At 54.3% G+C, this 24,383-nt stretch overlaps 2 protein-coding genes across 6 annotated transcripts in view; one reads left to right on the forward strand and one right to left on the reverse strand.

Annotated features, from left to right (window-relative positions):
* ACADVL (acyl-CoA dehydrogenase very long chain) overlaps nucleotides 1-4,956 on the reverse strand; it is a 73,102-nt gene extending 68,146 nt beyond the window's left edge. The window contains exon 1 of the mRNA XM_068271940.1: nucleotides 4,796-4,956. Coding sequence (XP_068128041.1) covers nucleotides 4,796-4,824 — 29 coding nt within the window. The 5' untranslated portion in view covers nucleotides 4,825-4,956. The remainder of the gene's footprint in view (nucleotides 1-4,795) is intronic.
* A 569-nt stretch (nucleotides 4,957-5,525) lies between these two features.
* DLG4 (discs large MAGUK scaffold protein 4) overlaps nucleotides 5,526-24,383 on the forward strand; it is a 508,272-nt gene continuing 489,414 nt past the window's right edge. For 2 of the 5 annotated variants that reach the window (XM_068273811.1, XM_068273814.1), the window contains exon 1: nucleotides 5,526-5,544. Coding sequence is in view for 2 of the 5 variants with exons in the window: in XM_068273809.1 (XP_068129910.1) it covers nucleotides 8,949-8,967 (19 nt within the window). In the remaining 3 variants the exon portion in view is untranslated. Of the gene's footprint in view, nucleotides 5,545-8,936; nucleotides 8,968-24,383 lie in introns of those variants that run through there. The other 3 variants (XM_068273809.1, XM_068273810.1, XM_068273812.1) reach the window with 2 other exon arrangements.

Consider the following 24,383-nt stretch of genomic DNA (forward strand, 5'->3'; position numbering starts at 1 on the left):
TGTGACTAATGTGTGGGGAAACGCTGCAGATCCAGCCCTAGTGCTGGGGGACAGTCTATGGTCTCCTATCTCTCCTCTATGTGTGACTAATGTGTGGGAAAACGCTGCAGATCCGGCCCTAGTGCTGGGGACAGTCTATGGCCTCCTATCTCTCCTCTATGTGTGACTAATGTGTGGGGAAACGCTGCAGATCCAGCCCTAGTGCTGGGGACAGTCTATGGCCTCCTATCTCTCCTCTATGTGTGACTAATGTGTGGGGAAACGCTGCAGATCCAGCCCTAGTGCTGGGGACAGTCTATGGCCTCCTATCTCTCCTCTATGTGTGACTAATGTGTGGGGAAACGCTGCAGATCCGGCCCTAGTGCTGGGGACAGTCTATGGCCTCCTATCTCTCCTCTATGTGTGACTAATGTGTGGGGAAACGCTGTGGATTTGGCCCTAGTGAAACCCTCACAGAGGAAACCATCCAGCTGCCCGATAAAGGTGGATAATGATTAGCTAGTGGATGGGTTACCCTCAAGGCTCACATGGCTTACAATGTCACCTGTAGAGCTCAGTACACACACTCCACCGCAGGAGCTCACAATGAACGAGCAGCGGAGGGTCGGCCGAGAATAGACACAGAACCTCGCCAAAGTTAAAGGCGGCATCACCATGTGTGTAGACTGGTGGATCGGGCTGGACTATAGTTGCCATCAGTCAGTTGTATAAACGGATAAATGATTGCTATATTCAAAGTAATCATGTGTGGCTAGTTACACACTTCCAGATCCTCATTTTGGCGTTTTCGCTAACAATTCAATTGGTAGACCGTCGTTGTGGCTTCCCTACCTCCATACATGCTGCAACATTGTTCATTCATCACTGCCCATTGGGGATCACTCCTTTTATAACGATGGCAGGTGGGGCGCGTATTCAGACTCCTAACCACTTCTAAAGAAAAAAACGTGACAACCACAAGGTGTACGGCCGTGACGAGGGGGCGCGGTGTACGGCCGCGACGAGGGGGCGCGGAGTACGGCGGCGACGAGAGGACGAGGGGGTGTACGGCGGCGACGAGAGGACGAGGGGGTGTACGGCGGCGACGAGAGGACGAGGGGGTGTACGGCGGCGACGAGAGGACGAGGGGGTGTACGGCGGCGACGAGAGGACGAGGGGGTGTACGGCGGCGACGAGAGGACGAGGGGGTGTACGGCGGCGACGAGAGGACGAGGGGGTGTACGGCGGCGACGAGAGGACGAGGGGGTGTACGGCGGCGACGAGAGGACGAGGGGGTGTACGGCGGCGACGAGAGGACGAGGGGGTGTACGGCGGCGACGAGAGGACGAGGGGGTGTACGGCGGCGACGAGAGGACGAGGGGGTGTACGGCGGCGACGAGAGGACGAGGGGGTGTACGGCGGCGACGAGAGGACGAGGGGGTGTACGGCGGCGACGAGAGGACGAGGGGGTGTACGGCGGCGACGAGAGGACGAGGGGGTGTACGGCGGCGACGAGAGGACGAGGGGGTGTACGGCGGCGACGAGAGGACGAGGGGGTGTACGGCGGCGACGAGAGGACGAGGGGGTGTACGGCGGCGACGAGAGGACGAGGGGGTGTACGGCGGCGACGAGAGGACGAGGGGGTGTACGGCGGCGACGAGAGGACGAGGGGGTGTACGGCGGCGACGAGAGGACGAGGGGGTGTACGGCGGCGACGAGAGGACGAGGGGGTGTACGGCGGCGACGAGAGGACGAGGGGGTGTACGGCGGCGACGAGAGGACGAGGGGGTGTACGGCGGCGACGAGAGGACGAGGGGGTGTACGGCGGCGACGAGAGGACGAGGGGGTGTACGGCGGCGACGAGAGGACGAGGGGGTGTACGGCGGCGACGAGAGGACGAGGGGGTGTACGGCGGCGACGAGAGGACGAGGGGGTGTACGGCGGCGACGAGAGGACGAGGGGGTGTACGGCGGCGACGAGAGGACGAGGGGGTGTACGGCGGCGACGAGAGGACGAGGGGGTGTACGGCGGCGACGAGAGGACGAGGGGGTGTACGGCGGCGACGAGAGGACGAGGGGGTGTACGGCGGCGACGAGAGGACGAGGGGGTGTACGGCGGCGACGAGAGGACGAGGGGGTGTACGGCGGCGACGAGAGGACGAGGGGGTGTACGGCGGCGACGAGAGGACGAGGGGGTGTACGGCGGCGACGAGAGGACGAGGGGGTGTACGGCGGCGACGAGAGGACGAGGGGGTGTACGGCGGCGACGAGAGGACGAGGGGGTGTACGGCGGCGACGAGAGGACGAGGGGGTGTACGGCGGCGACGAGAGGACGAGGGGGTGTACGGCGGCGACGAGAGGACGAGGGGGTGTACGGCGGCGACGAGAGGACGAGGGGGTGTACGGCGGCGACGAGAGGACGAGGGGGTGTACGGCGGCGACGAGAGGACGAGGGGGTGTACGGCGGCGACGAGAGGACGAGGGGGTGTACGGCGGCGACGAGAGGACGAGGGGGTGTACGGCGGCGACGAGAGGACGAGGTGGTGTACGGCGGCGACGAGAGGACGAGGTGGTGTACGGCGGCGACGAGAGGACGAGGTGGTGTACGGCGGCGACGAGAGGACGAGGTGGTGTACGGCGGCGACGAGAGGACGAGGTGGTGTACGGCGGCGACGAGAGGACGAGGTGGTGTACGGCGGCGACGAGAGGACGAGGTGGTGTACGGCGGCGACGAGAGGACGAGGTGGTGTACGGCGGCGACGAGAGGACGAGGTGGTGTACGGCGGCGACGAGAGGACGAGGTGGTGTACGGCGGCGACGAGAGGACGAGGTGGTGTACGGCGGCGACGAGAGGACGAGGGGGTGTACGGCGGCGACGAGAGGACGAGGGGGTGTACGGCGGTGACGAGAGGATGAGGGGGTGTACGGCGGTGACGAGAGGATGAGGGGGTGTACGGCGGTGACGAGAGGATGAGGGGGTGTACGGCGGTGACGAGATGAATGCCCTTAACATGCATGCAGATCAGGTGACTGAAGTGTGTCTGGATTAGCTGCATGCTACTTTCTGGTGTGAGATTCAGACACTACTGCAGTCAAAGTGATCAGCAGGACAGCCAGTCAACTGGTACTGTTTAAAAGGAAATAAATATGGAAGCTTCGCGTTAGGTTCCCGTTAATAAAAATCCACAATGGCATGTGCAAATTAAGACACACACAAGCATATATACAAATCTGAAAAACCCAACAACTAGCCTCCAGCCCCCATACATACATGCTCAACAGCGGCCTTTCATGCAGCACAAATTATCAAACAACTTTTGTTCTAAAACAAGTTGAAACAACCAAAAAAATAAAAATTAAAGTTGCTTGCTGTTGCTCACACAACTGATAAGACGTCAATGCAACTGTTGGACTGACGTCTTATCAGTTGTGTGAGCAGCAAGCATCTTTATTTTTTTTGGTTGCTTCAACTTGTTTCACAACAAAAGTTGTTTGATAATTGTGCTGCATGAAAGGCCGCTGTTGAGCGTGTGTGTATGGGGGCTTCAGTCACGGTGGGACAAAAAGAAACCCCAGAGGTCAGAGAAGGAGATACCCACATGATCCAAGGGTACAATACTATACAGGTAAAGGCTGGTACACACATCCAACAACATGTGCAACCACAACAAGCTGTTTACCTGACAAGTACACACAGGCCAACCAACTAAACAACCAACCAAGTCAAATACTGCGTTCACAAGCTAAGTGATAAACTGCACAACATGTCCTCATCCAAAAACAACAAAGTTCTTCACACGTTCCAAACTGCATATTTAGGACAAACAACCTGTTATCAGTTGGTCATCCGGTTGTTTGCCAGCCATACACACACCCAACTTATCTTCCAACAGAGCAAGTTTAGAAGATTGTTTGGACGTGTGAACGGGCCTTAAAGTACGTACACACATCCAAATTTTCTGATCAACTTGTGGTCATCTAGTTGGACATGTGTACGCACTGTTAAGCAACTGATAGCTGGTTTGCCTGATCTGATCTGATGGACCAACTGTTGGTCAAACGACTGTTAGGTCCGTATGTGTGTACAAAAGTCTTCTAGTCATTTGTCCAACTAATAGAGGTTCAAACAACAAGTCATTTGATTGGTCGTATAAGCTAGTCCATTGTGTTATCCAGTCCATTGTCTATTATCAACTCGGTAAAACTACATGAAAATGAGCATATCAGCCACTTTGTTGGTCAGTTAGTATGGGACGTCTGAACGATTTGTTGTTAGCACTTTAAGTCGTTCAAACGTCCAGTTCAAATGACAATCAGGAGTAAAGTTGACCGTGCGTACGCACTTTTATGGCCCTTTCACATGGGCAGTTAAACTGCACGTTCAGTGAGCAGTTACCAGGCAGCAGTGAGCAGTTACCAGGCAGCGAGCGGTTACCAGGCAGCGAGCGGTTGCCGGGCGCAGCAAGCAGTTGCCAGGCAGCGAGCGGTTGCAGCAAGCAGTTGCCAGGCGGTGAGCGGTTGGCGGGCGCAGCAAGCGGTTGCCGGGCACAGCAAGCAGTTGCCAGGCAGCGAGCGGTTGCCATGGGAAACCCCAGGCATGTATACCACCCTCCCTGATAATGTAGGGCAGGCATGAGTTGGCACATGCGCAGCAGCCTCTGCAGGTTATTGGCACCCCTGTGAGGCCTCCTGCTGGCTCCCCTGCACTAGCCCAGCGCCTCTCAGCTCCTTCCTCCTTATCCCCATCCCGTTGCCCCTGACAACAGTGAGAGGCGGAGCCTAGCTGACGTGTAGCCCCGCCCCCTCTCCCCGGTCACCTCAGCACCGAGCGGCTCACTCTCATCATCCTCTCCGCTGCCGGAAGGTCACCGCTACTGACAGCTCACGTGACCGGCGCCGCACTGCACTCTGGGAGCTGTAGTGTAGTGTCGAGAGAAGGCGGGGCCTCCGGGCGGTAAATCGCCTCAGCGTACACAGCGGAAGTGGGCGTGGCTGAGCTGTCACTCAGAATAGACGAGGAGGGGTAATGAGAGATGGGCGGAGCATTACATCAGCGTACAGCGTGGAAGTGGGCGTGGCTCAGCCGTCACTCTGAGCAGATGAGGCGTTGTAGCGAAGGATAGGCGGGGAATTACCTCGCGGTATAGGGCGGAAGTGGGCGTGGCTGAGCCGTCACTCAAGGTAAGATGAGGCGGAGTGAAGACTCAAGGGCGGGGCATTACTTCGCCGTACAGACCGGAAGTAGGCGTGGTTGACCCGTCATTCACGATAGATGAGGCGGAGTGATGACTCAAGGACGGGGCATTACTTCACCGTACAGACCGGAAGTGGGCGTGGCTGACTCATCAGGACCCCGAGATAGGACAGAATAGGATGGGCGGGGCCTCTTGGTAGCGCAAACAGGTGAAAGGGGTGGAGCTGAGCTGTCACTCTGGACAGAGAAAGGGCGGGAAGAAAGGGAATGGTAAAAAGAGGGCCGAGAACTCTCTGTCTCTATGGTAACACTATATAAAGCGACCTCTCTGAACTGTGCCCCGCCTTTAGAAATGAGGGAGGAGCCAGGATGGTCAGTAGCATGTCAAATAAGTGACCCAGCAGGAGACGTCATAGAGGAGCTTCACTGATTCTGTGTGTCATTATACCCCCGCCCCTAAACTAATGCCCCCTTCATTTTACCCCGCCCCCTAAACTAATGCCCCCTTCATTTTACCCCGCCCCCTAAACTAATGCCCCCTTCATTTTACCCCGCCCCCTAAACTAATGCCCCCTTCATTATACCCCGCCCCCTAAACTAATGCCCCCTTCATTATACCCCCGCCCCTAAACTAATGCCCCCTTCATTTTACCCCGCCCCCTAAACTAATGCCCCCTTCATTATACCCCGCCCCCTAAACTAATGCCCCCTTCATTATACCCCCGCCCCTAAACTAATGCCCCCTTCATTATACCCCGCCCCCTAAACTAATGCCCTCTTCATTATACCCCCTCCCCCTAAACTAATGCCCCCTTCATTATACCCCCGCCCCCTAAACTAATGCCCCCTTCATTATACCCCGCCCCCTAAACTAATGCCCTCTTCATTATACCCCCTCCCCCTAAACTAATGCCCCCTTCATTATACCCCCGCCCCCTAAACTAATGCCCCCTTCATTATACCCCGCCCCCTAAACTAATGCCCCTTCATTATACCCCGCCCCCTAAACTAATGCCCCCTTCATTATACCCCGCCCCCTAAACTAATGCCCCTTCATTATACCCCGCCCCCTAAACTAATGCCCCCTTCATTATACCCCGCCCCCTAAACTAATGCCCCCTTCATTATACCCCGCCCCCTAAACTAATGCCCCCTTCATTATACCCCGCCCCCTAAACTAATGCCCCTTCATTATACCCCGCCCCTAAACTAATGCCCCCTTCATTATACCCCGCCCCCTAAACTAATGCCCCCTTCATTATACCCCCTCCCCCTAAACTAATGCCCCCTTCATTATACCCCCGCCCCCTAAACTAATGCCCCCTTCATTATACCCCGCCCCCTAAACTAATGCCCCTTCATTATACCCCGCCCCCTAAACTAATGCCCCCTTCATTATACCCCGCCCCCTAAACTAATGCCCCTTCATTATACCCCGCCCCCTAAACTAATGCCCCCTTCATTAAACCCCGCCCGCTAAACTAATGCCCCCTTCATTATACCCCGCCCCCTAAACTAATGCCCCCTTCATTATACCCCCGCCCCCCTAAACTAATGCCCCCTTCAATATACCCCGCCCCCTAAACTAATGCCCCCTTCATTATACCCCGCCCCCTAAACTAATGCCTCCTTCATTATACCCCCTCCCCCTAAACTAATGCCCCCTTCATTATACCCCCTCCCCCTAAACTAATGCCCCCTTCATTATACCCCGCCCCCTAAACTAATGCCCCCTTCATTATACCCCGCCCCCTAAACTAATGCCCCCTTCATTATACCCCGCCCCCTAAACTAATGCCTCCTTCATTATACCCCCTCCCCCTAAACTAATGCCCCCTTCATTATACCCCCTCCCCCTAAACTAATGCCCCCTTCATTATACCCCCTCCCCCCCCCCCCCACAAAAAAAAGAAACTAATGCCCCCTTCATTATACCCCCTCCCCCTAAACTAATGCCCCCTTCATTATACCCCCTCCCCCCCCACAAAAAAAAGAAACTAATGCCCCCTTCATTATACCCCCTCCCTCAAAACAAAAACTAGTGCCCTAAACTTTATTCCCATTCTTCAAATTGATATATTACTATTTTTAAAGGACACCCGAGGTGACATGTGACATGATGAGATAGACGTGTGTATGTACAGTGCCTAGCACACTAATAACTAGGCTGTGTTCCTTTTTTTCTTTCTCTGCCTGAAAGAGTTAAAGAGAACCAGAGAGGAGAAAAGTAAAGCTATTATACATACCTGGGGCTTCCTCCAGCCCCATACGCAGGGATCGCTCCCACGCCGCAGTCCTCCGCTGCCTGGATCCGCCGATACTGGGTCCCGTCATTACCGCCAGTTGGCTGGCGGACCCGGACAATTCTCCGCATCACAGGGGCTCCCTCAATACACGTACGCTTGCGGCTGCCTACTGTTTAACGCTTTCAGGCAGAGAAAGAAAAAAAAGGAACACAGCATAGGTATCTGTGTGGTGGGCACTGTACATACCCATGTCTATCTCATCATGTCACCTGTCACCTCGGGTAACCTTTAAAATGTTAATGTGAAGGAAAATGAACCAGGATAGAAAGGACCAGTGTTGTTTGAATTATAAAACAACATATTATTCTTATGAAATCTTTATTGTATGTGTGACTAGGGGTGTGATGGGGGCGTGATCAGGGGTGTGGCAGGGGCGTGGCTTAAGTGTCCCTCTTTCTCATTTCAATGTAATGTTGGGAGGTATGTGGGTAGGCTATTTGGTCGGCACACCGGCAGAGAGAAGACATTTTGGAAGATCACAGCTGGTTGTAGACTTAGATAGAGGGATGCTTTCAGTAACATAAAAGTGGACCTGAACTCCTCTCCGTTCTAGGAAGATACACAACAGCATCATCACCTTTACAGATGATACAAATCCTACCCTAAATCTGCAGTTTCTACTTCCTGATTCATGGAAGCAGCCATATCGTTTACAGCCTGTGGTCTCAAATGGGCTGATCTGCGATAGGCAGTCATGTGACAAAAGGGGGGAGCTCAAATGACAACTAGTGATTAGACACAAATGAGGGGGAATTACACAGCCTAATCTCTCTAAAGACATTCAGGGGGCATTTCTCCTTCTGTCCTGAGAAAAAGTTCAGGTCCACTTTAAGGTGGAGAAAGTTCTGGAGATCATTGATAGATGTTTAATGTTGGGAGAAGTTGGAGTCTCACTTTTACTGCAGCATTTTCTGCTTGTGTTGGGCTCGGCATTCTCATACTATGGAAATTCTGTAGAGCCGGTTCTTTTGGTGTCTATTACCACCCCACCAAGTTCTCTTTCAATGAAGGTCCACATCCTCCAGAGGCTGAAGACTCCCAACTTACCGTCCGTTTTCCAGGCCCCCCCCTTCTGTCCCACATCCAGCTCTGCCTGCTGCCATTCGGGTAATCAGAACTGCACAGACAGACTTAGCTAAGATGAGGAAAATTGCTTGGTAATAGGATCGTGGACTTTGTGAGAGGATTTTCTCCTATGTAATCAGATGGGAACCGGAGGAGTGACATCCTTCTCATCATGTTCTGCCAGGGTGTAGCTGCCCGCAGGATTCCTGCATGTTCCTGGCATGTTGTGTGATTAACACCTTCCACAAACCTGTTGTTTACATGTCTCCCCAATCACCAGATCATGTCAAAGGACTACAATCCCCACAAGGCCACAGGACAAGAAAATCCCATCTTAATCTGATTAGAAACCACCAGATGTTCCCAAGAGATTATGAGATTATTGAAAGGTCCTGGAGCAGTGAGATGCCTGCCAAAAGACAAGGTACCTGGGCCTGTGTCCCACCTCTCTGTCCCCGCTACCACTCCCACCCTCGGGGAGACCACAGCAGCTGTCCCCACTACCACCCCCACCCTCGGGGAGACCACAGCAGCTGTCCCCACTACCACTCCCACCCTCAGGGAGACCACGGCAGCTGTCCCCACTACCACTCCCACCCTCGGGGAGACCACAGCAGCTGTCCCCACTACCACCCCCACCCTCAGGGAGACCACGGCAGCTGTCCTCACTACCACTCCCACCCTCGGGGAGACCACAGCAGCTGTCCCCACTACCACTCCCACCCTTGGGGAGACCACGGCAGCTGTCCCCACTACCACTTCCACCCTCAGGGAGACCACAGCAGCTGTCCCCACTACCACTCCCACCCTCGGGGAGACCACAGCAGCTGTCCCCACTATCACCCCCACCCTCGGGGAAACCACAGCAGCTGTCCCCACTACCACTCCCACTCTCGGGGAGACCACAGCAGCTGTCCCCACTACCACTCCCACCCTCGGGGAGACCACAGCAGCTGTCCCCACTACCACCACCACCCTCAGGGAGACCACAGCAGCTGTCCCCACTACCACCCTCGGGGAGACCACAGCAGCTGTCCCCACTACCACTCCCACCCTCGGGGAGACCACGGCAGCTGTCCCCACTACCACCCCCACCCTCGGGGAGACCACAGCAGCTGTCCCCGCTACCACCCCCACCCACGGGGAGACCACGGCAGCTGTCCCCGCTACCACTCCCACCCTCGGGGAGACCACGGCAGCTGTCCCCACTACCACTCCCACCCACGGGGAGACCACGGCAGCTGTCCCCACTACCACCCCCACCCTCGGGGAGACCACAGCAGCTGTCCCCACTACCACCCCCACCCTCAGGGAGACCACAGCAGCTGTCCCCACTACCACCCCCACCCTCGGGGAGACCACGGCAGCTGTCCCCACTACCACCCCCACCCTCGGGGAGACCACAGCAGCTGTCCCCACTACCACCCCCACCCTCAGGGAGACCACAGCAGCTGTCCCCGCTACCACCCCCACCCTCGGGGAGACCACGGCAGCTGTCCCCACTACCACCCCCACCCTCGGGGAGACCACGGCAGCTGTCCCCACTACCACCCCCACCCTCGGGGAGACCACAGCAGCTGTCCCCACTACCACCCCCACCCTCAGGGAGACCACAGCAGCTGTCCCCACTACCACCCCCACCCTCGGGGAGACCACGGCAGCTGTCCCCACTACCACCCCCACCCTCGGGGAGACCACAGCAGCTGTCCCCACTACCACTTCCACCCTCAGGGAGACCACGGCAGCTGTCCCCACTACCACCCCCACCCTCGGGGAGACCACAGCAGCTGTCCCCACTACCACCCCCACCCTCAGGGAGACCACAGCAGCTGTCCCCACTACCACCCCCACCCTCGGGGAGACCACGGCAGCTGTCCCCACTACCACCCCCACCCTTGGGGAGACCACAGCAGCTGTCCCCACTACCACTCCCACCCTTGGGGAGTCCAGGGCAGCTGTCCCCACTACCACTCCCAACCTTGGGGAGACCACGGCAGCTGTCCCCACTACCACTCCCACCCTTGGGGAGACCACGGCAGCTGTCCACGCACGACTCCCACCCTCAGGGAGACCACGGCAGCTGTCCACGCACCACTCCCACCCTCGGGGAGACCACAGCAGCTGTCCCCACTACCACCCCCACCCTCAGGGAGACCACGGCAGCTGTCCTCACTACCACTCCCACCCTCGGGGAGACCACAGCAGCTGTCCCCACTACCACTCCCACCCTTGGGGAGACCACGGCAGCTGTCCCCACTACCACTTCCATCCTCAGGGAGACCACAGCAGCTGTCCCCACTACCACTCCCACCCTCGGGGAGACCACAGCAGCTGTCCCCACTATCACCCCCACCCTCGGGGAAACCACAGCAGCTGTCCCCACTACCACTCCCACTCTCGGGGAGACCACAGCAGCTGTCCCCACTACCACTCCCACCCTCGGGGAGACCACAGCAGCTGTCCCCACTACCACCACCACCCTCAGGGAGACCACAGCAGCTGTCCCCACTACCACTCCCACCCTCGGGGAGACCACAGCAGCTGTCCCCACTACCACTCCCACCCTCGGGGAGACCACGGCAGCTGTCCCCACTACCACCCCCACCCTCGGGGAGACCACAGCAGCTGTCCCCGCTACCACCCCCACCCACGGGGAGACCACGGCAGCTGTCCCCGCTACCACTCCCACCCTCGGGGAGACCACGGCAGCTGTCCCCACTACCACTCCCACCCACGGGGAGACCACGGCAGCTGTCCCCACTACCACCCCCACCCTCGGGGAGACCACAGCAGCTGTCCCCACTACCACCCCCACCCTCAGGGAGACCACAGCAGCTGTCCCCACTACCACCCCCACCCTCGGGGAGACCACGGCAGCTGTCCCCACTACCACCCCCACCCTCGGGGAGACCACAGCAGCTGTCCCCACTACCACCCCCACCCTCAGGGAGACCACAGCAGCTGTCCCCACTACCACCCCCACCCTCGGGGAGACCACGGCAGCTGTCCCCACTACCACCCCCACCCTCGGGGAGACCACGGCAGCTGTCCCCACTACCACCCCCACCCTCGGGGAGACCACAGCAGCTGTCCCCACTACCACCCCCACCCTCAGGGAGACCACAGCAGCTGTCCCCACTACCACCCCCACCCTCAGGGAGACCACGGCAGCTGTCCCCACTACCACCCCCACCCTCGGGGAGACCACAGCAGCTGTCCCCACTACCACTTCCACCCTCAGGGAGACCACGGCAGCTGTCCCCACTACCACCCCCACCCTCGGGGAGACCACAGCAGCTGTCCCCACTACCACCCCCACCCTCAGGGAGACCACAGCAGTTGTCCCCACTACCACCCCCACCCTCGGGGAGACCACGGCAGCTGTCCCCACTACCACCCCCACCCTTGGGGAGACCACAGCAGCTGTCCCCACTACCACTCCCACCCTCAGGGAGACCACGGCAGTCAGTCACTACAGTATCTGCTGCTGATTATACAAGGCAGATGGGCAGCAAGACAATTTGTAGGTCACCAGGGGACTAGAACGTGGTGAAAGGTGTGAGTGGACCGTGCAATCCCAACCAGTCATCTGTGACCACTGAGTGGGCTATGGGGATTCCTCTACAGCATTGTGGGCTATGGGGACTCCTCTACAGCATTGTGGGCTATGGGGACTCCTCTACAGCATTGTAAACTATGGGGACTCCTCTACAGCATTGTAAACTATGGGGACTCCTCTACAGCATTGTAAACTATGGGGACTCCTCTACAGCATTGTGGGCTATGGGGACTCCTCTACAGCATTGTGGGCTATGGGGACTCCTCTACAGCATTGTGGGCTATGGGGACTCCTCTACAGCATTGTGGGCTATGGGGACTCCTCTACAGCATTGTAAACTATGGGGACTCCTCTACCGCATTGTAAACTATGGGGCCTCCTCTACAGCATTGTAAACTATGGGGACTCCTCTACAGCATTGTGGGCTATGGGGACTCCTCTACAGCATTGTAAACTATGGGGACTCCTCTACAGCATTGTAAACTATGGGGACTCCTCTACAGCATTGTGGGCTATGGGGACTCCTCTACAGCATTGTAAACTATGGGGACTCCTCTACAGCATTGTGGGCTATGGGGACTCCTCTACAGCATTGTAAACTATGGGGCCTCCTCTACAGCATTGTAAACTATGGGGACTCCTCTACAGCATTGTGGGCTATGGGGACTCCTCTACAGCATTGTAAACTATGGGGACTCCTCTACAGCATTGTGGGCTATGGGGACTCCTCTACAGCATTGTGGGCTATGGGAATTCCTCTACAGCATTGTAAACTATGGGGACTCCTCAACAGCACTGTGGGCTATGGGGACTCCTCTACAGCATTGTGGGCTATGGGGACTCCTCTACAGCATTGTAAACTATGGGGACTCCTCTACAGCACTGTGGGCTATGGGGACTCCTCTACAGCATTGTAAACTATGGGGACTCCTCTACAGCATTGTAAACTATGGGGACTCCTCTACAGCATTGTAAACTATGGGGACTCCTCTACAGCATTGTGGGCTAGGGGGACTCCTCTACAGCACTGTGGGCTATGGGGACTCCTCTACAGCATTGTGGGCTATGGGGACTACTCTGCAGCATTGTGGGCTATGGGAACTCCTCTACAGCATTGTGGGCTATGGAGACTCCTCTACAGCATTGTAAACTATGGGGACTACTCTACAGCATTGTAAACTATGGGGACTCCTCTACAGCATTGTGGGCTATGGGGACTCCTCTACAGCATTGTGGGCTATGGGGACTCCTCTACAGCATTGTGGGCTATGGAGACTCCTCTACAGCATTGTAAACTATGGGGACTACTCTACAGCATTGTAAACTATGGGGACTCCTCTACAGCATTGTGTGCTATGGGGACTCCTCTACAGCATTGTGGGCTATGGGGACTCCTCTACAGCATTGTAAACTATGGGGACTCCTCTACAGCATTGTGGGCTATGGGGACTACTCTGCAGCATTGTGGGCTATGGGAACTCCTCTACAGCATTGTGGGCTATGGGGACTCCTCTACAGCATTGTAAACTATGGGGACTCCTCTACCGCATTGTGGGCTAGGGGGACTCCTCTACAGCAATGTAAACTATGGGGACTCCTCTACAGCATTGTAAACTATGGGGACTCCTCTACAGCATTGTGGGCTATGGGGACTCCTCTACAGCATTGTAAACTATGGGGACTCCTCTACAGCATTGTGGGCTATGGGGACTCCTCTACAGCATTGTGGGCTATGGGAATTCCTCTACAGCATTGTAAACTATGGGGACTCCTCTACAGCATTGTAAACTATGGGGACTCCTTTACAGCACTGTGGGCTATGGGGACTCCTCTACAGCATTGTAAACTATGGGGACTCCTTTACAGCATTGTGGGCTATGGGACTCCTCTACAGCATTGTGGGCTATGGGGACTCCTCTACAGCATTGTAAACTATGGGGACTCCTCTACAGCATTTTGGGCTATGGGGATTCCTCTACAGCATTGTGGGCTATGGGGACTTCTCTACAGCATTGTGGGCTATGGGGACTCCTCTACAGCATTGTGGGCTATGGGGACTTCTCTACAGCATTGTGGGCTATGGGGACTCCTCTACAGCATTGTGGGCTATGGGGACTCCTCTACAGCATTGTAAACTATGGGGACTCCTCTACAGCATTGTGGGCTATGGGGACTACTCTGCAGCATTGTGGGCTATGGGAACTCCTCTACAGCATTGTGGGCTATGGGGACTCCTCTACAGCATTGTGGGCTATGGGGACTCCTCTACAGCATTGTGGGCTATGGGGACTGCTCTACAGCATTGTAAACTATAGGGACTCCTCTGCAGCATTGTGGGCTATGGGGACTCCTCTACAGCATTGTGGGCTATGGGGACTCCTCTACAGCATTGTTGGCTATGGGGACTTCTCTACAGCATTTTGGGCTATGGGGACTCCTCTACAGCATTGTAAACTATGGGGACTCCTCTACAGCATTGTGGGCTATGGGGACTCCTCTACAGCATTGTGGGCTATGGGGACTCCTCTACAGCATTGTAAACTATGGGGACTCCTCTACAGCATTGTGGGCTATGGGGACTCCTCTACAGCATTGTGGGCTATGGAGACTCCTCTACAGCATTGTAAACTATGGGGACTACTCTACAGCATTGTAAACTATGGGGACTCCTCTACAGCATTGTGGGCTATGGGGACTCCTCTACAGCATTGTGGGCTATGGGGACTCCTCTACAGCATTGTAAACTATGGGGACTCCTCTACAGCATTGTAAACTATGGGGACTCCTCTACAGCATTGTAAACTATGGGGACTACTCTACAGCATTGTGGGCTATGGGGACTCCTCTACAGCATTGTAAACTATGGGGACTCCTCTGCAGCATTGTGGGCTATGGGGACTCCTCTACAGCATTGTGGGCTATGGGAATTCCTCTACAGCATTGTAAACTATGGGGACTCCTCTACAGCATTGTAAACTATGGGGACTCCTTTACAGCACTGTGGGCTATGGGGACTCCTCTACAGCATTGTAAACTATGGGGACTCCTCTACAGCATTTTGGGCTATGGGGATTCCTCTACAGCATTGTGGGCTATGGGGACTTCTCTACAGCATTGTGGGCTATGGGGACTCCTCTACAGCATTGTGGGCTATGGGGACTTCTCTACAGCATTGTGGGCTATGGGGACTCCTCTACAGCATTGTGGGCTATGGGGACTCCTCTACAGCATTGTTGGCTATGGGGACTTCTCTACAGCATTGTGGGCTATGGGGACTCCTCTACAGCATTGTAAACTATGGGGACTCCTCTACAGCATGGTGGGCTATGGGGACTCCTCTACAGCATTGTAAACTATGGAGACTCCTCTACAGCATTGTGGGCTATGGTGACTCCTCTATAGCATTGTGGGCTATGGGGACTCCTCTATAGCATTGTTGGCTATGGGGACTCCTCTACAGCATTGTGGGCTATGGGGACTCCTCTACAGCATTGAGTCCCCATAGCCCACAATGCTGTAGAGGAGTTCCCATAGCCCACAATGCTGCAGAGTAGTCCCCATAGCCCACAATGCTGTAGAGGAGTCCCCATAGTTTACAATGCTGTAGAGGAGTCCCCATAGCCCACAATGCTGTAGAGGAGTCCCCATAGTTTACAATGCTGTAGAGTAGTCCCCATAGTTTACAATGCTGTAGAGGAGTCTCCATAGCCCACAATGCTGTAGAGGAGTCCCCATAGCCCACAATGCTGTAGAGGAGTCCCCATAGCCCACAATGCTGTAGAGGAGTCCCCATAGTTTACAATGCTGTAGAGGAGTCCCCATAGTTTACAATGCTGTAGAGGAGTCCCCATAGTTTACAATGCTGTAGAGGAGTCCCCATAGCCCACAATGCTGTAGAGGAGTCCCCATAGTTTACAATGCTGTAGAGGAGTCCCCATAGTTTACAATGCTGTAGAGGAGTCCCCATAGTTTACAATGCTGTAGAGGAGTCCCCATAGCCCACAATGCTGTAGAGGAGTCCCCATAGCCCACAATGCTGTAGAGGAGTCCCCATAGTTTACAATGCTGTAGAGGAGTCCCCATAGCCCACAATGCTGTAGAGGAGTCCCCATAGTTTACAATGCTGTAGAGGAGTCCCCATAGCCCACAATGCTGTAGAGGAGTCCCCATAGCCCACAATGCTGTAGAGGAGTCCCCATAGCCCACAATGCTGTAGAGGAATCCCCATAGCCCAAAATGCTGTAGAGGAGTTCCCATAGCCCACAATGCTGAAGAGGAGTCCCCATAGCCCACAATGCTGTAGAGGAGTCCCCATAGCCCACAATGCTGTAGAGAAGTCCCCATAGTTTACATTGTTGTAGAGGGGTCCCCATAGCCCACAATGCTGTAGAGGAGTCCCCATAGCCCACAATGCTGTAGAGGAGTCCCCATAGCCCACAATGCTGTAGAGGAGTCCCCATAGCCCACAATGCTGTAGAGGGGTCCCCATAGCCCACAATGCTGTAGAGGGGTCCCCATAGCCCACAATGCTGTAGAGGAGTCCCCATAGCCCACAATGCTGTAGAGGAGTCCCAGGGGCTATGGGGGCTATGGGGACTCCTCTACAGCATTGTGGGCTATGGGGACTCCTCTACAGCGTTTTGGGCTATGGGGACTTCTCTACAGCATTGTGGGCTATGGGGATTCCTCTACAGCATTGTGGGCTATGGGGACTCCTCTACAGCATTGTAAACTATGGGGACTCCTCTACAGCATTGTACACTATGGGGACTCCTCTGCAGCATTGTGGGCTATGGGGACTCCTCTACAGCATTGTGGGCTATGGGGACTCCTCTACCGCATTGTGGGCTATGGGGACTCCTCTACAGCATTGTGGGCTATGGGGACTCCTTTACAGCATTGTGGGCTATGGGGACTCCTCTACAGCATTGTGGGCTATGGGGACTCCTCTACAGCATTGTAAACTATGGGGACTCCTCTACAGCATTGTAAACTATGGGGACTCCTCTACAGCATTGTGGGCTATGGGGACTCCTCTACAGCATTGTGGGCTATGGGAATTCCTCTACAGCATTGTAAACTATGGGGCCTCCTCTACAGCATTGTAAACTATGGGGACTCCTCTACAGCACTGTGGGCTATGGGGACTCCTCTACAGCATTGTAAACTATGGGGACTCCTCTACAGCATTGTAAACTATGGGGACTCCTCTACAGCATTGTGGGCTATGGGGACTCCTCTACAGCATTGTAAACTATGGGGACTCCTCTACAGCATTGTGGGCTATGGGGAATTCCTCTACAGCATTGTAAACTATGGGGACTCCTCTACAGCACTGTGGGCTATGGGGACTCCTCTACAGCATTGTGGGCTATGGGGACTCCTCTACAGCATTGTAAACTATGGGGACTCCTCTACAGCACTGTGGGCTATGGGGACTCCTCTACAGCATTGTAAACTATGGGGACTCCTCTACAGCATTGTAAACTATGGGGACTCCTCTACAGCATTGTACACTATGGGGACTCCTCTACCGCATTGTGGGCTAGGGGGACTCCTCTACAGCATTGTGGGCTATGGGGACTCCTCTACAGCATTGTGGGCTATGGGGACTCCTCTACAGCATTGTGGGCTATGGGGACTCCTCTACAGCATTGTAAACTATGGGGACTCCTCTACAGCATTGTGGGCTATGGGGACTACTCTGCAGCATTGTGGGCTATGGGAACTCCTCTACAGCATTGTGGGCTATGGGGACTCCTCTACAGCATTGTAAACTATGGGGACTCCTCTACAGCATTGTAAACTATGGGGACTCCTCTACAGCATTGTGGGCTATGGGGACTCCTCTACAGCATTGTGGGCTATGGAGACTCCTCTACAGCATTGTAAACTATGGGGACTACTCTACAGCATTGTAAACTATGGGGACTCCTCTACAGCATTGTGGGCTATGGGGACTCCTCTACAGCATTGTGGGCTATGGGGACTCCTCTACAGCATTGTGGGCTATGGAGACTCCTCTACAGCATTGTAAACTATGGGGACTACTCTACAGCATTGTAAACTATGGGGACTCCTCTACAGCATTGTGGGCTATGGGGACTCCTCTACAGCATTGTGGGCTATGGGGACTCCTCTACAGCATTGTAAACTATGGGGACTCCTCTACAGCATTGTGGGCTATGGGGACTACTCTGCAGCATTGTGGGCTATGGGAACTCCTCTACAGCATTGTGGGCTATGGGGACTCCTCTACAGCATTGTAAACTATGGGGACTCCTCTACAGCATTGTAAACTATGGGGACTCCTCTACCGCATTGTGGGCTAGAGGGACTCCTCTACAGCAATGTAAACTATGGGGACTCCTCTACAGCATTGTAAACTATGGGGACTCCTCTACAGCATTGTGGGCTATGGGGACTCCTCTACAGCATTGTAAACTATGGGGACTCCTCTACAGCATTGTGGGCTATGGGGACTCCTCTACAGCATTGTGGGCTATGGGAATTCCTCTACAGCATTGTAAACTATGGGGACTCCTCTACAGCATTGTAAACTATGGGGACTCCTTTACAGCACTGTGGGCTATGGGGACTCCTCTACAGCATTGTAAACTATGGGGACTTCTCTACAGCATTGTGGGCTATGGGGATTCCTCTACAGCATTGTGGGCTATGGGGACTCCTCTACAGCATTGTGGGCTATGGGGACTTCTCTACAGCATTGTGGGCTATGGGGACTCCTCTACAGCATTGTGGGCTATGGGGACTCCTCTACAGCATTGTAAACTATGGGGACTCCTCTACAGCATTGTGGGCTATGGGGACTACTCTGCAGCATTGTGGGCTATGGGAACTCCTCTACAGCATTGTGGGCTATGGGGACTCCTCTACAGCATTGTGGGCTATGGGGACTCCTCTACAGCATTGTGGGCTATGGGGACTCCTCTACAGCATTGTGGGCTATGGGGACTCCTCTACAGCATTGTGGGCTATGGGGACTACTCTACAGCATTGTAAACTATGGGGACTACTCTACAGCATTGTAAACTATGGGGACTCCTCTACAGCATTGTGGGCTATGGGGACTCCTCTACAGCATTGTGGGCTATGGGGACTCCTCTACAGCATTGTACACTATGGGGACTCCTCTACAGCATTGTGGGCTATGGGGACCCCTCTATCGCATTGTGGGCTATGGGGACTCCTCTACAGCATTGTAAACTATGGGGGCTCCTCTACAGCATTGTGGGCTATGGGGACTCCTCTACAGCATTGTAAACTATGGGGACTCCTCTACAGCATTGTGGGCTATGGGGACTTCTCTACAGCATTGTGGGCAATGGGAATTCCTCTACAGCATTGTGGGCTATGGGGACTCCTCTACAGCATTGTGAGCTATGGGAAGTCCTCTACAGCATTGTAAACTATGGGGACTCCTATACAGCATTGTGGGCTATGGGGACTCCTCTACAGCATTGTGGGCTATGGGGACTCCTCTACAGCATTGTAAACTATGGGGACTCCTCTACAGCATTGTACACTATGGGGACTCCTCTACAGCATTGTGGGCTATGGGGACTCCTCTACAGCATTGTGGGCTATGGGGACTCCTCTACAGCATTGTGGGCTATGGGAACTCCTCTACAGCATTGTAAACTATGGGGACTCCTCTACAGCATTGTGGGCTATGGGGACTCCTCTACAGCATTGTGGGCTATGGGGACTCCTCTACAGCATTGTGGGCTATGGGAACTCCTCTACAGCATTGTAAACTATGGGGACTCCTCTACAGCATTGTAAACTATGGGGACTCCTCTACAGCATTGTAAACTATGGGGACTCCTCTACAGCATTGTAAACTATGGGGACTCCTCTACAGCATTGTAAACTATGGGGACTCCTCTACAGCATTGTGGGCTATGGGGACTCCTCTACAGCATTGTGGGCTATGGGGACTCCTCTACAGCATTGTAAACTATGGGGACTCCTCTACAGCATTGTAAACTATGGGGACTCCTCTACAGCATTATAAACTATGGGGACTCCTCTACAGCATTGTGGGCTATGGGGACTCCTCTACAGCATTGTAAACTATGGGGACTCCTCTACAGCATTGTAAACTATGGGGACTCCTCTACAGCATTGTAAACTATGGGGACTCCTCTACAGCATTGTAAACTATGGGGACTCCTCTACAGCATTGTAAACTATGGGGACTCCTCTACAGCATTGTGGGCTATGGGGACTCCTCTACAGCATTGTGGGCTATGGGGACTCCTCTACAGCATTGTAAACTATGGGGACTCCTCTACAGCATTGTAAACTATGGGGACTCCTCTACAGCATTGTGGGCTATGGGGTCTCCTCTATAGCATTGTGGTCTATGGGGACTCCTCTACAGCATTGCGGGCTATGGGGACTCCTCTACAGCATTGTGGGCTATGGGGACTCCTCTACAGCATTGTGGGCTATGGGGACTCCTCTACAGCATTGTGGGCTATGGGGACTCCTCTACAGCATTGTAAACTATGGGGACTCCTCTACAGCATTGTGGGCTATGGGGACTACTCTGCAGCATTGTGGGCTATGGGAACTCCTCTACAGCATTGTGGGCTATGGGGACTCCTCTACAGCATTGTGGGCTATGGGGACTCCTCTACAGCATTGTAAACTATGGGGACTCCTCTACAGCATTGCAAACTATGGGGACTCCTCTGCAGCATTGTGGGCTATGGGGACTCCTCTACAGCGTTGTCGGCTATGCGGGCTCCTCTACAGCATTGTAAACTATGGGGACTCCTCTACAGCATTGTACACTATGGGGACTCCTCTACAGCATTGTGGGCTATGGGGACTCCTCTACAGCATTGTGGGCTATGGGAACTCCTCTACAGCATTGTAAACTATGGGGACTCCTCTACAGCATTGTGGGCTATGGGGACTCCTCTACAGCATTGTGGGCTATGGGGACTCCTCTACAGCATTGTGGGCTATGGGGACTTCTCTACAGCATTGTGGGCTATGGGGACTCCTCTACAGCATTGTGGGCTATGGGGACTCCTCTACAGCATTGTAAACTATGGGGACTCCTCTACAGCATTGTACACTATGGGGACTCCTCTACAGCATTGTGGGCTATGGGGACTCCTCTACAGCATTGTGGGCTATGGGGACTCCTCTACAGCATTGTGGGCTATGGGAACTCCTCTACAGCATTGTAAACTATGGGGACTCCTCTACAGCATTGTGGGCTATAGGGACTCCTCTACAGCATTGTGGGCTATGGGGACTCCTCTACAGCATTGTGGGCTATGGGAACTCCTCTACAGCATTGTGGGCTATGGGGACTCCTCTACAGCATTGTAAACTATGGGGACTCTTCTACAGCATTGTAAACTATGGGGACTCCTCTACGGCATTGTAAACTATGGGGACTCCTCTACAGCATTGTAAACTATGGGGACTCCTCTACAGCATTGTAAACTATGGGGACTCCTCTACAGCATTGTGGGCTATGGGGACTCCTCTACAGCATTGTAAACTATGGGGACTCCTCTACAGCATTGTGGGCTATGGGGACTCCTCTACAGCATTGTAAACTATGGGGACTCCTCTACAGCATTGTAAACTATGGGGACTCCTCTACAGCATTGTGGGCTATGGGGACTCCTCTACAGCATTGTGGGCTATGGGGACTCCTCTACAGCATTGTAGGCTATGGGGACTCCTCTACAGCATTGTGGGCTATGGGAACCCCTCTATCGCATTGTGGGCTATGGGGACTCCTCTACAGCATTGTAAACTATGGGGGCTCCTCTACAGCATTGTGGGCTATGGGGACTCCTCTACAGCATTGTAAACTATGGGGACTCCTCTACAGCATTGTGGGCTATGGGGACTTCTCTACAGCATTGTGGGCAATGGGAATTCCTCTACAGCATTGTGGGCTATGGGGACTCCTCTACAGCATTGTGGGCTATGGGGACTCCTCTACAGCATTGTGGGCTATGGGGACTCCTCTACAGCATTGTAAACTATGGGGACTCCTCTACAGCATTGTACACTATGGGGACTCCTCTACAGCATTGTGGGCTATGGGGACTCCTCTACAGCATTGTGGGCTATGGGGACTCCTCTACAGCATTGTGGGCTATGGGAACTCCTCTACAGCATTGTAAACTATGGGGACTCCTCTACAGCATTGTGGGCTATGGGGACTCCTCTACAGCATTGTGGGCTATGGGGACTCCTCTACAGCATTGTGGGCTATGGGAACTCCTCTACAGCATTGTAAACTATGGGGACTCCTCTACAGCATTGTGGGCTATGGGACTCCTCTACAGCATTGTGGGCTATGGGGACTCATCTACAGCATTATAAACTATGGGGACTCCTCTACAGCATTGTGGGCTATGGGGACTCCTCTACAGCATTGTAAACTATGGGGACTCCTCTACAGCATTGTAAACTATGGGGACTCCTCTACAGCATTGTAAACTATGGGGACTCCTCTACAGCATTGTAAACTATGGGGACTCCTCTACAGCATTGTAAACTATGGGGACTCCTCTACAGCATTGTGGGCTATGGGGACTCCTCTACAGCATTGTGGGCTATGGGGACTCCTCTACAGCATTGTGGGCTATGGGGACTCCTCTACAGCATTGTGGGCTATGGGGACTCCTCTACAGCATTGTAAACTATGGGGACTCCTCTACAGCATTGTAAACTATGGGGACTCCTCTACAGCATTGTGGGCTATGGGGACTCCTCTATAGCATTGTGGTCTATGGGGACTCCTCTACAGCATTGCGGGCTATGGGGACTCCTCTACAGCATTGTGGGCTATGGGGACTCCTCTACAGCATTGTGGGCTATGGGGACTCCTCTACAGCATTGTAAACTATGGGGACTCCTCTACAGCATTGTGGGCTATGGGGACTCCTCTACAGCATTGTAAACTATGGGGACTCCTCTACAGCATTGTAAACTATGGGGACTCCTCTACAGCATTGTAAACTATGGGGACTCCTCTACAGCATTGTGGGCTATGGGGACTCCTCTACAGCATTGTGGGCTATGGGGACTCCTCTACAGCATTGTGGGCTATGGGGACTCCTCTACAGCATTGTGGGCTATGGGGACTCCTCTACAGCATTGTAAACTATGGGGACTCCTCTACAGCATTGTAAACTATGGGGACTCCTCTACAGCATTGTGGGCTATGGGGACTCCTCTATAGCATTGTGGTCTATGGGGACTCCTCTACAGCATTGCGGGCTATGGGGACTCCTCTACAGCATTGTGGGCTATGGGGACTCCTCTACAGCATTGTGGGCTATGGGGACTCCTCTACAGCATTGTGGGCTATGGGGACTCCTCTACAGCATTGTAAACTATGGGGTCTCCTCTACAGCATTGTGGGCTATGGGGACTACTCTGCAGCATTGTGGGCTATGGGAACTCCTCTACAGCATTGTGGGCTATGGGGACTCCTCTACAGCATTGTGGGCTATGGGGACTCCTCTACAGCATTGTAAACTATGGGGACTCCTCTACAGCATTGCAAACTATGGGGACTCCTCTGCAGCATTGTGGGCTATGGGGACTCCTCTACAGCGTTGTCGGCTATGCGGGCTCCTCTACAGCATTGTAAACTATGCGGGCTCCTCTACAGCATTGTAAACTATGGGGACTCCTCTACAGCATTGTACACTATGGGGACTCCTCTACAGCATTGTGGGCTATGGGGACTCCTCTACAGCATTGTGGGCTATGGGGACTTCTCTACAGCATTGTGGGCTATGGGGACTTCTCTACAGCATTGTGGGCTATGGGGACTCCTCTACAGCATTGTGGGCTATGGGGACTCCTCTACAGCATTGTGGGCTATGGGGACTCCTCTACAGCATTGTAAACTATGGGGACTCCTCTACAGCATTGTACACTATGGGGACTCCTCTACAGCATTGTGGGCTATGGGGACTCCTCTACAGCATTGTGGGCTATGGGGACTCCTCTACAGCATTGTGGGCTATGGGAACTCCTCTACAGCATTGTAAACTATGGGGACTCCTCTACAGCATTGTGGGCTATGGGGACTCCTCTACAGCATTGTGGGCTATGGGGACTCCTCTACAGCATTGTGGGCTATGGGAACTCCTCTACAGCATTGTAAACTATGGGGACTCCTCTACAGCATTGTGGGCTATGGGACTCCTCTACAGCATTGTGGGCTATGGGGACTCATCTACAGCATTATAAACTATGGGGAC

The sequence above is a fragment of the Hyperolius riggenbachi genome, chromosome 3, assembly GCF_040937935.1.
Source record: "Hyperolius riggenbachi isolate aHypRig1 chromosome 3, aHypRig1.pri, whole genome shotgun sequence".
Classification (NCBI taxonomy): domain Eukaryota; kingdom Metazoa; phylum Chordata; class Amphibia; order Anura; family Hyperoliidae; genus Hyperolius; species Hyperolius riggenbachi.